The following is a 14,439-nucleotide window of genomic DNA, read 5'->3' as shown; positions in this document are numbered from 1 at the left end:
TACCATTGCCAACTGCCAACTCCCAGTCCCGCCATGTCAACAATCAAAACGCGCATTTGCCTCATCTCAGACACACACACCCTCCCTCCAAACCCACCCCAGCAAACAAACAATGCCTACCGCCACCCCCTCCCAAGCGCAAACATCCTCCTCCACGCCGGCGACCTAACAAAAGTGGGGTACCGCCAGGAAAACGAAACAATGCTCCAAATGCTCAAAGAAGCAGACGCCGAACTCAAACTCGTAATATCAGGCAATCACGACATAACCCTAGACGAAGACTACTTTACAAGCTACGGCTACAAACGCCACAAGCGACCCGAAGAACTGGGCAACAGCACAACCTTCCTCACAGACGATGACACCCTCCAAACACCTCTGCGCGCTTCTTCCAATCCCCCAGATAAGAAGGAGTTACAGGCCTACGCCCGCTCGATTAAGGATCTCTGGACGGGTGAGGCTGCGCGGAGTGCGGGCATTCTCTACCTCGAAGAAGGCATTCACTCGTTTACTTTGTCGACTGGTGCGGCATTTACTGTTTATGCTTCGCCTTACCAACCCGAATTTTATAACTGGGCATTTGGATATCCGCTCAGTGAAGACCGTTTCAATATTCCTCCTTCTGGATCATCAATTCCGCCACCCAAGAACCCAATACCAGATTTCCCAGCTATTGATATCCTCCTAACACACGGCCCACCAGCGGATATCCTAGATGCCGTCCCGCCTGACTTGAATGTCGGTTGTAAACATCTCAAGAAGGCGGCGTGGCGCGCGAGACCGCGGTTGCATGTCTTTGGGCATATCCATGAAGGATGGGGTGCGCAGCGGGGTATCTGGGATGAGGATGGGGGTGAGGTTGGAAGTGTGAAGCTTGAAGATGTGCCTGGGGATCCGGAGGATATGTTGGAGTTCAGGGGTGCGTATTGTGATGTTAGTGATCGCGCGAAACGGCCATTGAGGGTTGGGGAGGAGACGCTCTTTGTTAATGCTAGTGTTGTTACTGTTCAGTATGAGCCGAGGAATGCGCCTTGGGTTGTTGATTTGGAACTTCCTGTTAGCGAAAGGGGGAGGGGATAGTGTGTTTTGGTTTTCTGTGTTTATATTGTTCCTGGAGTGGTCAATGTTAGCAGCATTACACTCTAGATTTTAGGAAGGGTATATTGAATTAATAGCTTGGTGGGACTATGAGAGACAAAGAGTTCTATCATCGATAACATAGAGGTGGAAAAGAAGCAAATCTAGTTTGGAAAAATATATAGCAGTCTTACGGCCAACCGCACCGTGGAATATATTATCAACGAAGCAACATTTCAAATTCTCTACGAATTCAAAACAGCTAATAAGTTAAGAACCATTGGGGAATTATACCTTAACCAGTAGCCGAATCTAATATATACGCATTGTAGCACACAAAATGGCTACCAAAAAAATCATGAAAAAAAGAAATAGAAGGAAACAATAAGTAAAACAAGGTCTTCCAACTCCATTACAACTCAGACCTAAAAAGATAACATTCAAGGCGCGCCACCAAGACCTAATGAAATTTTTAGCATTTTGCAAAACAAGCCCATCAAAACAAGGAAAAAGAGATGACTTACCAGCAGCGAAAGCCAGGTACCAAGTACGCGTCGCACCACCATCAATCCAGCTATAGTCAAAGTTCGGCTGGGTAAAGAATTCCCAGGCGGCTTTGGGATCAATGAGGGCTAGGTTGGCGTATAGCACGCCCTTCCATCCACCCTCGACCTTGTCGGCAGGTGTGGAGGCATTGGCTGAGAACATGGCGTTCCATTCTTGGCGGACGAACTCCTTGCGGCGGGTGAAGGGGGTGTGAGGCATCAATGGAAGCATGTGGATACTATATGATTTTGATTTTGGTTAGTGTGTGATCAGGGTGAGAAGGGCAGAGCGAAGGAGAGGCTGGTTGGGATAGACGCACCCTTGGACGTATTCCAGGTTTGCACCGAAGTAGGTTGTGTGATCGACCTTGTTCTCGAATAGCTAGATGGGGAGTTAGTATCTGACTCATAACAGACATGGGTGATTGTTGACTATCGATGATACTCACAATTCCAGTAACCTTGTTCTTGACGAAGTTCGCCGGCTGGTTAACATTATCATCTTCCATGAGGAAATAGTTGTGAAGCGAGCGACTCAAAATGCCCAGCATCATGTTACCACGCGCTTCCATACTTGCATCGCCGGTGGTCTGTCCCCACATCTTGATAGCATACGCGAACATGGTGTCCTCCGACGTGGATTCCTGATCCTTTCCATCATAAGACTCGAACAGACCCTTCGCCCACGAGTGACCGTTGTACCAATCAAATGAGCGCGAGAAGGGGAAGAGAGGGTCGTTGTCGACGGAGTTACCCGCATCACGGACGAGCATGTTAACCCACTCCTTATTCTTTGCTAGCCAGCTGGGGTCAAGAGCACCAATGATGGCTGCTGCTTGGATGAAGTAGCCGTAGTGGAAGTGGTGGTCGTTGTACGCTGTGTTTCCGAAATCTTGGTTCAGGTCGCCAGCGTAGCCGGCTGTTGAGACAACGCCCTTCCAGACGGTGTCGTATGCCAGTGGGTATTGTTGCTTGTTGTCCACGAAGCGAGCGAAGGATTTCTTTACTTCTTGGAAGGCGTCCGCGGCGATGTCGACGTTGTTGCCTAGCTGGTTGACGGTGTAGACCAGAGTTGCGAACTTGCTCAGGGCCTTGCCGCTGTAGTACATGCTGTTGAGGTCGGTTTGCTCGGAGATGTTCTGCTTTAGTTCGTGGGGAGCGGCCTTGAGAATGGCGTGCTGGGCGGTGGTTGAGAGGTCGTGTACACTGCCATGGGTGGTTGTCCAAGGGGCGAAGCCCATGTCGACAGGCAGGTTCTGCTCCGTCATGGTCCATGTTTCTCCAATGACAGCGGTGGTATTGCCCTTTGTTGTGCTGCGGAGGTGGATATTGGTGATACGGCTCTTAGTGGCCTTGTCGAAGGAGTGGACATGATGAGGCAGAGCGAACATGAGCAAGGGAGTTCCGTTAGGCTGCTTTCCGGCCTTTGTCCAGGAGAGGCTGTAGCTGCCCTCATTGCCACTGACAGAGCCGGAGATCTCTCCGGAAACAGCGTACACACCAGCCGAGTTATCGTAGAACTTCTCGCCAGACTTACCAGCCGGGTTCTTGGTAAGCTGGATGGTACCGGAGAACCCATGGGAACCACGCAGGCTGGACTTCGAGACCAGTCTGAACTTCGGGTCTTTACCGTCGGTGGGCGTGGCATACATGAGCCATGTAGTGTCATCTTCGAGATCAACCTTGTACTTGAAGATACCATGTCGGGGCGAACCAGCGCTAACAACCTTTCTGAAAAAGACACCACTCTCAATAAGAGGCTGCAAGTCATTGTAGATAGCAGTGGTGTAACCCATGCCTTGCACAACGGGGAAAGTAATCTGTTGAGCTGAGCCTCCAGAACGCTTCAGGACAGCATGGGCAGAGAAAGCCTTAGGATCTTCAATGTCCATAACACTGGACTCGCCGAGCTCAGTTGCTGAGAGAATTAGGTGTTGAAGTCCAACTGGGTTGATATAGTATGACACTGGCTCTCCGGGAATCTTATCATTCTTGGGACCGTAGGCAAGCATGTGAGGCTCGACATGGGAAATGCCCATACCCCAGCTCTTAAGTGAACCACCGCCCTTGGACCATGCCAGGGAGTAGGGTTGCGTGAAGGAAGCATTGGTCTGAGTGCCCAGGAAAAGCCCAGCGTAGAACTTGTTGGTCTCAATTGGACCGGTGGCGTTGGCCTATGCATGAAATTAGTATTCAATTCATGTGATAATCCAAATTGGAGCCAGCTTACATGCTTGTTCTGCACAGGGTGATCATGCCTCGACTTGATGTTGGCAGGAACAGCCCCAGTCGCAACAGGCCTGAAGATGTCCTGACCGTTCATGGTCTTAGGATGATCTGCTTGAGCTGGGGGAGGAGAAGAGACTGTGGGAACAGGTTCTGTGAAAATTAGCATGCCGCATAAAAGAACCCATGCTTTTTCATTCACACATACGTGCTATCGAGGTCGCAGCTTGTTCGGCTTTTGGTAATTCTGTAGTAGTTCCGACGGTTGGAACAGGCAGCGCCGTAGCTTGTGAGTGCTGCTGCGAAGCTGTCGTTGGGACAGGAGCAGGTTCCGCTGCAACTGTTGGTGCCGAAGCAGTAGTAGGTTCTGGCACACCTAGCAAGTCGTTCAACCCGTGAACAAACCTTTCGAGTTGAAACTGCGGGAATGGAGGCTGCGGTGGACGGCCGTCAAACTCCAAAGCCGCGCGATATTCCTGATTTAAAGGTTAACATCACGCCGTATCAACCCAATGCATGTCTACAAAACGTACAGGGTGAGATTCCGGAATAAATAGTCTATCCTCCTCGTTCGTAGGCGGATATTGGGTTCTATAAGCCGTCTCAGGCTCTGTGGCAGTTCCCTGCAGTATACCTCTAACTGCAGTTCCCACACGCGGCAGACAATTGACTGATTCCGCGGCTAGAAGCCAAGTTAGCAAGGCTGTCGCCTTCCATTTGGAGCATGATTCCATGATGCAAATAGTTCGTATACAGATAAAAGAATGAAAGAGATCGAAATTGTATATAGAGTCTTTGCTATTCCTCAATTCATTCCAACTGGATATGAATCACTAGACGAGGGCGACTTCTAGGGCGTGTAAAGAGCGACGAAGGACTGACAAAAGGCAAAAGTTCCAGGGCGAGGGCAGTAGACTTACAAGTATGTATGGATTCCAGGAGATGGCACTAATTCCTCGGTGCTCAGCTCTCGTCCAAATTGGGGCAAGACACGGGCTGATTTGTTGTGAATGGCAGAAAGAATCCGCAGCTGTCGATCATAATGCGAGTTAGCAGTGTGAAATCCTCGATACAGTGGGAAGAATGGCCCGGGGCTTTGGGCAGCGTGTGCTCAGCAATGTAGGGCGTCACAGCAAAACATGCGGGTATCGACGTGAAACCCACCAACAGGAATGCGGCGTAAACATGGCCACCGTAAACTTACATTAAAGATGAAGTAGATGTAGTAAGTTAGATATTAATTGAGTTGGTTGATATTGCAAGTGAAGACGTTTTAAGTCCAGGCAACATTTTGCCAAGGGATCACCGTGTGGAGTAGAAAAGTAGTAAACACAACATCCACGTTGAATATTTACACGGTCAATATCCTTTAGTTTAGCGTCTATACCACCTTAATCACGAGATTATGATTCTTACAGACAATACCATACATCTTTGCCTTTCATCGCGCATGCCCTGATCAGCAGGCTGTTCACCCAGCACCGGCAGACTAACATTCCCATCTATAAATAATTACCATTCTGCAGCGTGACAACATTGATCCCATGTGGAAAGGCTGGGCAATTGTAAAGTGACGCCGTCGCATGCTCACAGTAGAGACCAGGTGATATATTACTCGTATACGAACTACGGCTGTGACAAGGTGAACAATGTAGATGCTTTTTTTGACGAAACTGTAACACGTCGTGGTAATGGGTCGTGCCAGTTCATGGCACTGGATATACAACTGAACACACATTCCCAACCCCAGATATATACATTTAGAGCATGGGCTTCTGCATAGGCTTGATAATGCCCTGCTTGATCATGACACGAGGTTTGGTACCACTCTGGAAAGTCTCCTTGGTAGACCACTCAGGACCCAGAGGCATGCGCAGAGACCGTTCGTACTGTTGCTTGGTCTCGAACTCATGTGGCAACTGGCTTGCCATGTATTTTACGTTCTATAACAAAGTTAGCGGACAGTCACCACTGATAAAATAAAAAGATTGTCTTACCTTCTTGACACGCTTCTGGTTGATGATCACCCGATCAAGCTTGGCGTCCTTGCGCTGCTGGGGTTTCACACCCTCCACAGTAGTCAGATCACGCTTCTGTCTCTTCTGCTGTTTCTTGCTGACACCGTCACCGGCCCAGCTACCCCAGCCTGCGAGGGTGTTGTCTACTACCTTGTCGCCTTCGTCTTCGATGGTGTCCATCTTATCCTGTTCGAAATCTTGGACGACTTCATCGCCGGCGAAGGCTCGCTTTACAAGATCATGGTTCTTGAGTAGGACGGGCACGCTCTCCTCATCATCGCTGTCATTCTCGGCATGCAGTTGCTTTGCGGCAGCTGTTTTGGTGTTCTTCTGCTTCTTGTTCTGCTGCTTTGCTGGAGCAGCTTGAGGAGCAACATCAAGCGAGATATCGATAGTCTCTTGGGCATCTGGGCCAGCCCGACGACGATTGGTCCGCTCAGTCTGAACCAGCCAAGGATTCTCCTCTTCGGCAGGGGTTTCCTTCTCCTGATGGGAAGAGTTGCGTGAAGGTTGTGAAACATTCTTGATGGGTGTCGATTTCTGCTTCGCAGGAGCGTCGACAACAATGTTAACATCATCGTCTGATCCCGCTCTCGCTGCCTGTGCGTCTTCATCATCGGAGTTAAGGGCTTCTTCAAACTCGTTCTTGAGCAATGGCTTGCGAGGCTTCTGCTCAGGCTTCGTCGACTTGCCGAACTTTCGTCGACCGACCTCTGAATCCGCCTCAGACTCGGACTCCTCTCCATGAAGCTCACGCTGGAGTTTGCGGATCTCCGCATCGTTTTGCTCCTTGCGGGCGGCATCGGCTTTTTGCATGAATTTCATAGCAAAGAGGTCAGCATGAGGTCCCTTAGGGACGTCCTCATCGACATCATCACCATTGAGGGCCATGAGCTTCTTCTGGATCTTCTGTCGTTCCACATCGGAAGCATCCTCAGCCCAAGGGTCGTCTTCTTCTGATTCGGAGCTCGATTCCAAGTAGTCGTCTTCTCCAGTAGAGACACGCTTGCCTTCGATTCTCTTCCGCAACTCCTCCTCTCTTTGGGCTAAGTCGGCCGCGCTGTTGCGTGCCTCCTCATCCCACGCGGTACGACCGCTCTGCTTCAGACCCTTGGACCATTTGCTTTCACGGTGCTTGGAGCCCATGCGAGCTTCGGCTCTCATGCGCTCACTCTTCTCCTGGTCCATCTCATCTGGATCCACGCCTGCTTCCAGAAGTGCCTGGCGCTCTTGCTGCTCCTGCTTCTCGCGCTCTTTGCGGTGAACACGGCGGTAAGACTTGCTCTTGATCTTCTTGATGCGCTTAGAACGCACTTCCTCTCGGAAGAGTAGGTCACGTCGCTTGCGGAGCTCAGTGCGTCGAGCTTGGATCTCCTCGATTGGAATGTTGCGAGCCTGCAGTTCTTCGAAACTCTGGATCTGGTCCTCGGCCGACTTGCCATCGGCCTCAGCGAGTCCACTTTCCACAAGAATGTTCTGGATAGCGCTTTCCAAGTCATTTTGCGGCTTGGCAACATCCATCTTGTGATTTTGCTCAGCTTCGGGATCAGGCAGAGGGAACGACAGGTGCTCGGCCCTGCGGTTGGCTTTGACAGTTTCGAGCCATCGGTTAAGAGTTTCCTTGCTCTTTTCGTAAGCCGCAGCACGGTCAAGACGATCTTGCTGGCGCTTGGCCAGAGGAGCGTCTAGCTTGCCCGGAATCCCAGTCTTGGACGTCTGAGGGGCAGAGTCAATATGCTTGAGTGAGTTTTTGAGGCGAGAATCCGTAATCGAAGGGAGTAGATCGGCGACAGTCAATTTGTTGGAGGATGTTAGGCCGTATTCCGAAGGCTTGCCTTGCTCTTGTGACTTCTGGGTACGTTTTGTAGGCTTTCCAGTCTCCATAGCCTGGACAAAGTCTTGTAGTTTTGATAGACCGTGCTTGTCTGCACCATCGTCTGAGACAGAAAGGTCGTCGTCGCTCTCCTCGCTTTCACTGTCCCCCTCTGATCCTGAATTCTCATCACTGTCGTCCCTGGCAGCCCGCTTGGCCTTTTTTGATACTTCCTTGGCGTCCTCCTCTTCGGCAGCAGTGTTCATATCCCAAGCAGTCGCGAGGTCAACAGCATCCTCTCCCAGGTCATCGTCTTCATCTTCGTCATAGTCACCTTCAGATTCCTCCTCGGACTCATCAACATCTTCGTCCAAGTTGATCTCACTGGGCTTCTTCGCCTTGGGTTCCGCTTTCTTTGACTTGGACTTGGACTTGGACTTGGATGCGCGGAAAGTGAAGCCCTCAAATCGCTCTTCGTCACTCTCGCCCAGAGCTTCGTCACTGTCCAGTTCACTGTCATCGTCACTGTTCACTTGTCCAAGTGTCCATTCGTGTCCTTCACTATCGCTGCCGCCGTCGAGGCTTCCGGTGTCTTCGGTTCTGCGGCGCTTGTGATGCTGGGCCTCTTCATCTTCGTCGTCATCGCCCTCCTGATTGTTTCGCTTGCGGTTGAAGGAACCGTCATCGTAGGCTCCTAGTCGACTGCGTCGAACACCCAACTTGCTTGGAATTTGTTTCTCTGCAATAGACAGCGCATTGAGGGCCCGGCCGTTCTTCCGCTTCTGCGCTGGTTTTTGAGCCGAGCGGTCTTTGGGACCACGCAGCTGAGTTTGGCTGCGAGGCATGGCGAAATTAAAATATAATAGAATAGAAGCCTCAGATTAGTACTGGTCAAAGTACTGAATCATCCGACGGCTGCTTTCAAGAGGGGTGTAGTTGCGTTGAACTTTTTTCCTGGCAGAAAAAAGTTCTCGGCGCGGAGATTAGCGCGACCCGATCATTCGCCGACTTTTGTCTCCCGCAACACTTCCACTCCATCAACTGCCCACCTTCGAACCGGCATCATGTTTAAGCCTACGGAACCAATGCTCATGCGCTTGCGCTTGACCACAAAGCAAGTCAATGGCGGATACTACAAGGGAAACCGGACCGGCTCCATGGGTGTCTTCGACAAGAAGGGCCAGTACAGATCCCAGGTGGAAAAGCATCGCAATTATATCCCTGCAGCCAAGCTTGAATTGCCTGGACTGCCTGAGGGTTCGAGCACCAAAGAACCATTCCTGGTTAGTGGTTAATGCTATTCCGCATGCCTTCGGAGCCCTGCTAACATCGCTGAAGCTCACTCCCTTCGTCACAAAACACATGCGACCGACGCCTTCAAATTACGTGCAAGACCTTGAAAGAAATGGCAAGACAGTCACCGTGATCCGAGGATTTGAGGGCGCCGATTATCTGAACATGTGGGCCGACACCCGCGAGGCCTACTTTGAAAAATTCCCATTCCCTAAGAAGTCGAAGAAGTCCGAGAAGTCCGAGAAGTCCAAGAAGTCGACAGAGGGTACCTCGGATCAATGATAGTCATCTCATGAGTCTGTGAGCCCCAGCTGAATGTTAGTATACTTCCAATCCAGCACATAAGAGTGCCTACTAACATTTGTGTCCAGCTCAGCATACCATCCGCAATCATCTACCTGTGCAGCATCAAATGCTCACCTTGGGCCTTCCCCCGCTGGCCGATTGAATATATATCCCATGTATTATAGTATTTACAACCTCGTTTGGAATTGGACGGTGCACTCCTTTTTTAGAGGCATCGGTGGCCATGCTCGGGCATCCGCATAACTCCGGGCCGTGGAGTCTTGTTTTGAAAGAAGATTCTATGTTATAGCACAGTTGTTCCATAGTATCCAGTGATACTGCATTATCTATACCTATAAGCCCCGGAATAGCCACAACGACTGAGGAGCGTGGAAATAAGAACAAAGTCGGAACATAAGCGCGAAACAGGCGTGGCACGTGCATATAAGGAACGATAAGCCTCCATATCGGCGTATGTCATAGTTCTTCATCTTTTCAACCCCGTAATGCGGGCTGCTTCGTTTGTACCTAAAGCGAGTCTTCCTTTTCAGCTCAGGGCAGCTCCAGCTGCATCATGTTCCAATCATTCACAGGCAACTCTCGTCGCCCGCGACAGGTGAACCTCAGCGGCCGTGCCACTAATCCCTTTGCTGCATTCCCCGGAAACTCCCCTACTCGATCTACCCCTCATGCCGCAAACCCCGAGACCGCAGTCGCAATTGCCCAGCGCGAACGACTCCTAAGGCAGCAGGAGAGAGACCGACAGACAGCGTCTCGCGTCATCCAGCGAGTCTGGCGGGGCCACCGGAGCAGAACAGCAACATACAAGGAGTGGAGGTCAGAATGGGACACATTTGAATGGGAGAGGGCCAAGCATGCTTTGAGTTTAACCGAGGGCAACGATAGGGCTCCAACGACAGATGTTGAGCGTCTACAGTGTCTCTTGCGTTGTTCTCCACCATCATACGCCAACGCAGAGCAATGTCTGAATCAACTCAGGCTGTTCGTTCAGTTTGTGGGGTCGCCGAGGAATTCAGAAGACATCCTACGTCTACTGTACTTCTGCAGCGTCTTTGAGAAGACCTTCCACGCCCTGCCTACGATCGCCACGGAAGGTGAATGGACCGAGCTCTTGAAACGGCTGGCAATCGCTGTTCTGTATCCCCTCGGCTCGGCAACGATTACTCCGACTCATGGAGAAGCGGTGTTACCTCTCCTCCGGACGGTGGTTTTCTTGGTAGACTTGATACCGAAGAAGATGGCAATGATTGCCAACACCTACTACCGTGCCATGGCGCACTTGACAAAGAACCTTGTGTCTCTGGGTGGTAATCTGGCACCAGAACATGTTGTGAATGCTACTATTGCCCTTTTACGGCCAATCACATCGGAAACGATGGCAGCTTATGAAGCCTTTGCCATTTCATATCTGAGCGTCCCGGACTTAGCGGCCTATCTTGGCGGACTGGATGGATTGGCACACCAGATCAACTACAAAGTACTGGCTTCGGCGATTGGGTCATGCATGCACCCAGCGAAGGCAAGTTCTTATGCCCTTCAGGACGTCACGGCTCGAAGTTGGCTGCTTGCATACCTGATCTACTTTCATCGATACGCCCTAGGTGGTCAGGCTAACATTGGAGCCCCTGATCTTGGTTTCTTGACTGTAGTATCTGAGTTGCTGAACTCAACAGCTGCTTATCTCACACGGTGCTTGGAGACAGAAGAATCCAACGAAACCGACTCATCCAACGGTCCTTCTTTGCACCCATTCGTCAAAGACCAAGTCACCAGTCTTGTCAATCAAAGTAGCATCACCGGATTGCTTTCACGGATCAGACCGTCCCACCTGACCCAAACAGATTTCTCCAACAGCGAATCTGGCTCGTCAAAAGAAGCCAAGATTCTTGCCACATATGCCTTGAACTTGTTGAGGGTATTCCCTCGACGAGGAGATGATATCCGAATGTGGTTGTATCTGGGTTCGGCTCCTTCAGGCGATCAAGTGTCCGGCCAACCAAGCACGAAGATCCCAGCGATCAAGTACTTCTGGCAGGCATCTAGATCCAGTCGGGTCTTTGATATCATTACAAACGAACCGACCAAAGTTCTTTCGCTATTAGAACTCCCGCAACCGGGTTCACGGATCGAAATCCCACAAGAGGATCGTGACCAGGAGTGGACAATCATTCTTCTTTTCTTTGAGCTCTACACATTCCTTTTGAAAGTCATGGACGACGAAGAATTCTTCTCGAGTGCATCCCCGTTCACAGCCTCCTCTAATACCAAGTCCTCGTGGACGAAGGAAAGCGCCCTGCCCCTCGAAGATGTCAAAGCGATGACCGTCTTCCTCAAAAACCTCGCCTTCACCCTTTATTGGAACTTTGCCGCCTTGAGCGACAAAGTGCCTGTTCCGTCGTCCACCGGTGACCTTAAAAGCTATTTTAATACCGCGAGTCAAGTTCCCGAGCAAATGGAGCGGTTCAATGAAACCCAAGCCAAAGAACAACTCAATGATCTCCCAGGCGTTACAGGTATTCCCCTGGACTATTTCAAAGGGCTAGTCACAGGATTGCTCAGAATGCTACATGAGCGAGAGTAAGTTAGAAATGCGCCCTGCGGCCGGGTACCTTTACTAACCACCATCGACTCTTCAGCTCACGACGGAAGTTCCTTCCTAAAGACCATTGGCTTATGACCGACCGATTTGACATGGAAGGGTTTATTCCAGCCGTCGTGGGAGAGGAAGAGAAACGCCACCAGTTCCAGGATGATGAAGAGGATGAGCCCGATCTTCTAGACGACGATACCGTGGAGCCTTTGGGCATTGCCGGTTCTAACCATGCTCTACGAACAATCCGCATCGAAAACCTACGACGTCGTCAACGGCAGGCCGCTCGTGGAAAGGCCCTTGCTGCTATCGCGCCCAGGCTAGAGATTCTCCGGAACATGCCCTTCTTCATCCCGTTCGCTACCAGGGTCCAAATTTTCCGCCAATTCATCCTCAGAGATCAACAGCGCCGCCGAAATGGATTTGTTGATCCTGAGACTTGGCGTCTCTCTGTAGCCCAACAATCCATGATGAACAGTCAGTTCAATGCTCCAGATGTGCTGGCCCGGCATCACGCCGACATCAGACGTGAGAGTGTGTTTGAAGATGCGTTCTCCCAGTTCTACGGGCTAGGTGATGGTCTCAAAGAGCCCATTCAAATCAGTTTCATTGACCAATTTGGATCAATGGAAGCCGGTATTGATGGGGGTGGTGTGACAAAGGAGTTCCTGACTAGTGTCACAACCGAGGCTTTCAAGACTGACGATGACGGGAGCATGTTTGCAGAAAATGACCAGCACCTGCTGTACCCAAACCCAGCAGCGGTCGACCAACTCAAAGAACTTCTCAGTGATGCTGGTCTTGCAAAGACAAGTGCCGAGTGGCAGGACGATGTGCGTGGTCTTCTTCGACGCTATGAGTTCCTCGGACGTGTCATCGGAAAATGTCTCTACGAAGGGATTTTGGTGGATGTCAATTTCGCGCCCTTCTTCCTGTTGAAGTGGGCACTCACAGGTGGTACTGGGTCTGCAGTGAAGGAATCTTCCTACCGTGCCAATTTGAATGATTTGAAGGACCTTGACGAGGGACTGTACCAGGGTCTGGTGAGTGTCACTGCTTATCGATGTTGATGTTTTTTTTTTCCTTACTGACCATACCATTATAGTTGCAACTGAAGAATTACCCCGGCGATGTAGAAGACTTTGCTCTCGACTTCACAGTCAACAACACAATTCCGATGCCCGGCGGCACAAATCGAACTACCACAGCCGAATTGAAGCCACAGGGTTCACAGATTGCCGTGACCAACAAGAACAGACTGGTCTACATTTCCTACATGGCTCGTTATCGCTTGCAGGTGCAACCTGCGATGCAGACCAATGCTTTCTTGCAAGGTCTCGGCCAAATGATCCAACCGGCCTGGTTGTCCATGTTCAACCAGTCCGAGTTGCAAACGTTAGTGAGTGGAGAGAACGCCGATATCGACGTGGAGGATCTCCGCCGAAACACCATGTACGGCGGCGTGTACGTGATCGGCGATGATAACCTAGAGCACCCGACCATCCAACTGTTCTGGCAGGTTCTGCACGAGATGACCAACGCCGAGCGACAGAAAGTCATCCGGTTTGTCACGTCTACCCCTCGAGCACCACTGCTGGGATTCAGTCACCTCAATCCCCATTTCTGTATTCGAGACTCGAGTGAAGATGAAGAGCGACTACCGAGTACCAGTACTTGCGTCAATCTTCTCAAGTTGCCGCGGTACTCGGATGCTCGCACCTTGAAGACTAAGCTGCTGTACGCAGTCAATTCGGGAGCTGGATTTGACTTGAGTTGATACAATTATTATTCTGTCATATTGTTGAGGGTCCTTTGTTTTGTGTATATCGCCTAGACAGGTTGTTTGTAGTTTTGCATGCATAGCATGGGCGTCGAGGAATGAAGCGATTCTTATTGGTCGTTTGAGCATTCCATTGTTCGAAACTTCCCCGGCTTGCCAGGGTAGGCCAAGGCTACGGAGTAGATGTTATTCGTATGTTTGAATGTAAATAGTAGTAAATTAGCAATACCATACATAGACAATATCAATCAAGTACAGCACTGTATACTCCTATCGGGTAAGCCCTTAAAGCGGCAACCACCATTCCCAAACAGGCTAGCGCCCCCATCTCGTGCTCCTCTGAGTTTTCCAGAACGCCTCGCCTTTCACGGTTCATCTTTTTTTCCCTTTCACCAACCTTCTCCAATCTCTCTTCTTTAGGGAAACCCTTTTCTTTTCGAATCTTTATCGAAAGGCAAAAAATCTAAAAAAACACGAAAAACCCCCAGAAAATTTTTCCAGTTATCTTATCTCATCCCTCCCGATTGTGCGGTGTGTTGTGTGGAAGATTTTCTTTCAACGACCGCCTCCATCGTCCTTTTTTTCACCTGGTTAGTCACGTCGTCTTTGCCTCGATTTTACTCGATTTCTTTTCAGAGTCGTGTCATTTCGGTATTCGCATCTATTTTTGATGCGACACCCTTGAGTTACACCCCGCTAATACCTCGCAGTGTGTTCTGCTCAGTGAAATTTCTCCAACCTCTTTGTTTCGTGGATACCTTGCTGTATGGCTCCCCTCCCCTGAAATCCCT

At 50.3% G+C, this 14,439-nt stretch overlaps 5 protein-coding genes across 5 annotated transcripts; 3 read left to right on the top strand and 2 right to left on the bottom strand.

Moving 5' to 3' along the window:
- Positions 1-33: 33 nt before the first annotated feature.
- Positions 34-1,080, top strand: N7446_003170 (uncharacterized protein; the record flags this gene model as incomplete). The annotated part of the gene is made up of 1 exon (XM_058511919.1): positions 34-1,080. The coding sequence occupies one exon, from the start codon at positions 34-36 to the stop codon at positions 1,078-1,080; it is 1,047 nt and encodes a 348-aa protein (XP_058377455.1).
- Positions 1,081-1,477: 397 nt separating this feature from the next.
- On the bottom strand, positions 1,478-4,582 carry N7446_003169 (glucan endo-1,3-beta-D-glucosidase; the record flags this gene model as incomplete). The annotated part of the gene is made up of 7 exons (XM_058511918.1): positions 1,478-1,537; positions 1,602-1,861; positions 1,943-2,004; positions 2,072-3,796; positions 3,853-4,001; positions 4,057-4,324; positions 4,382-4,582. 7 exons carry the CDS (start codon positions 4,580-4,582, stop codon positions 1,518-1,520), a joined length of 2,685 nt encoding a protein of 894 aa, XP_058377454.1. The 3' UTR covers positions 1,478-1,517.
- Positions 4,583-5,521: 939 nt separating this feature from the next.
- Positions 5,522-8,610, bottom strand: N7446_003168 (UTP14 family protein). The gene is made up of 2 exons (XM_058511917.1): positions 5,846-8,610; positions 5,522-5,791 (listed from the first exon to the last, which is right to left on the bottom strand). The coding sequence occupies exons 1-2, from the start codon at positions 8,522-8,524 to the stop codon at positions 5,609-5,611; spliced, it is 2,862 nt and encodes a 953-aa protein (XP_058377453.1). The 5' UTR covers positions 8,525-8,610; the 3' UTR covers positions 5,522-5,608.
- Positions 8,611-8,722: 112 nt separating this feature from the next.
- N7446_003167 (mitochondrial 54S ribosomal protein mL41) lies at positions 8,723-9,254 on the top strand (the record flags this gene model as incomplete). The annotated part of the gene is made up of 2 exons (XM_058511916.1): positions 8,723-8,962; positions 9,018-9,254. The coding sequence occupies exons 1-2, from the start codon at positions 8,744-8,746 to the stop codon at positions 9,252-9,254; spliced, it is 456 nt and encodes a 151-aa protein (XP_058377452.1). The 5' UTR covers positions 8,723-8,743.
- Positions 9,255-9,763: 509 nt separating this feature from the next.
- On the top strand, positions 9,764-13,797 carry N7446_003166 (HECT-type E3 ubiquitin-protein ligase). The gene is made up of 3 exons (XM_058511915.1): positions 9,764-11,855; positions 11,915-12,911; positions 12,974-13,797. Exons 1-3 carry the CDS (start codon positions 9,832-9,834, stop codon positions 13,643-13,645), a joined length of 3,693 nt encoding a protein of 1,230 aa, XP_058377451.1. The 5' UTR covers positions 9,764-9,831; the 3' UTR covers positions 13,646-13,797.
- Positions 13,798-14,439: the final 642 nt, after the last annotated feature.

The sequence above is a fragment of the Penicillium canescens genome (genome assembly GCF_028828765.1).
Source record: "Penicillium canescens strain IBT 15451 chromosome Unknown utg000002l_segment0_segment0, whole genome shotgun sequence".
NCBI lineage: Eukaryota > Fungi > Ascomycota > Eurotiomycetes > Eurotiales > Aspergillaceae > Penicillium > Penicillium canescens.
Note: the sequence above shows the minus strand (reverse complement) of the source record. Positions and strands in the feature narration are given on the sequence as shown.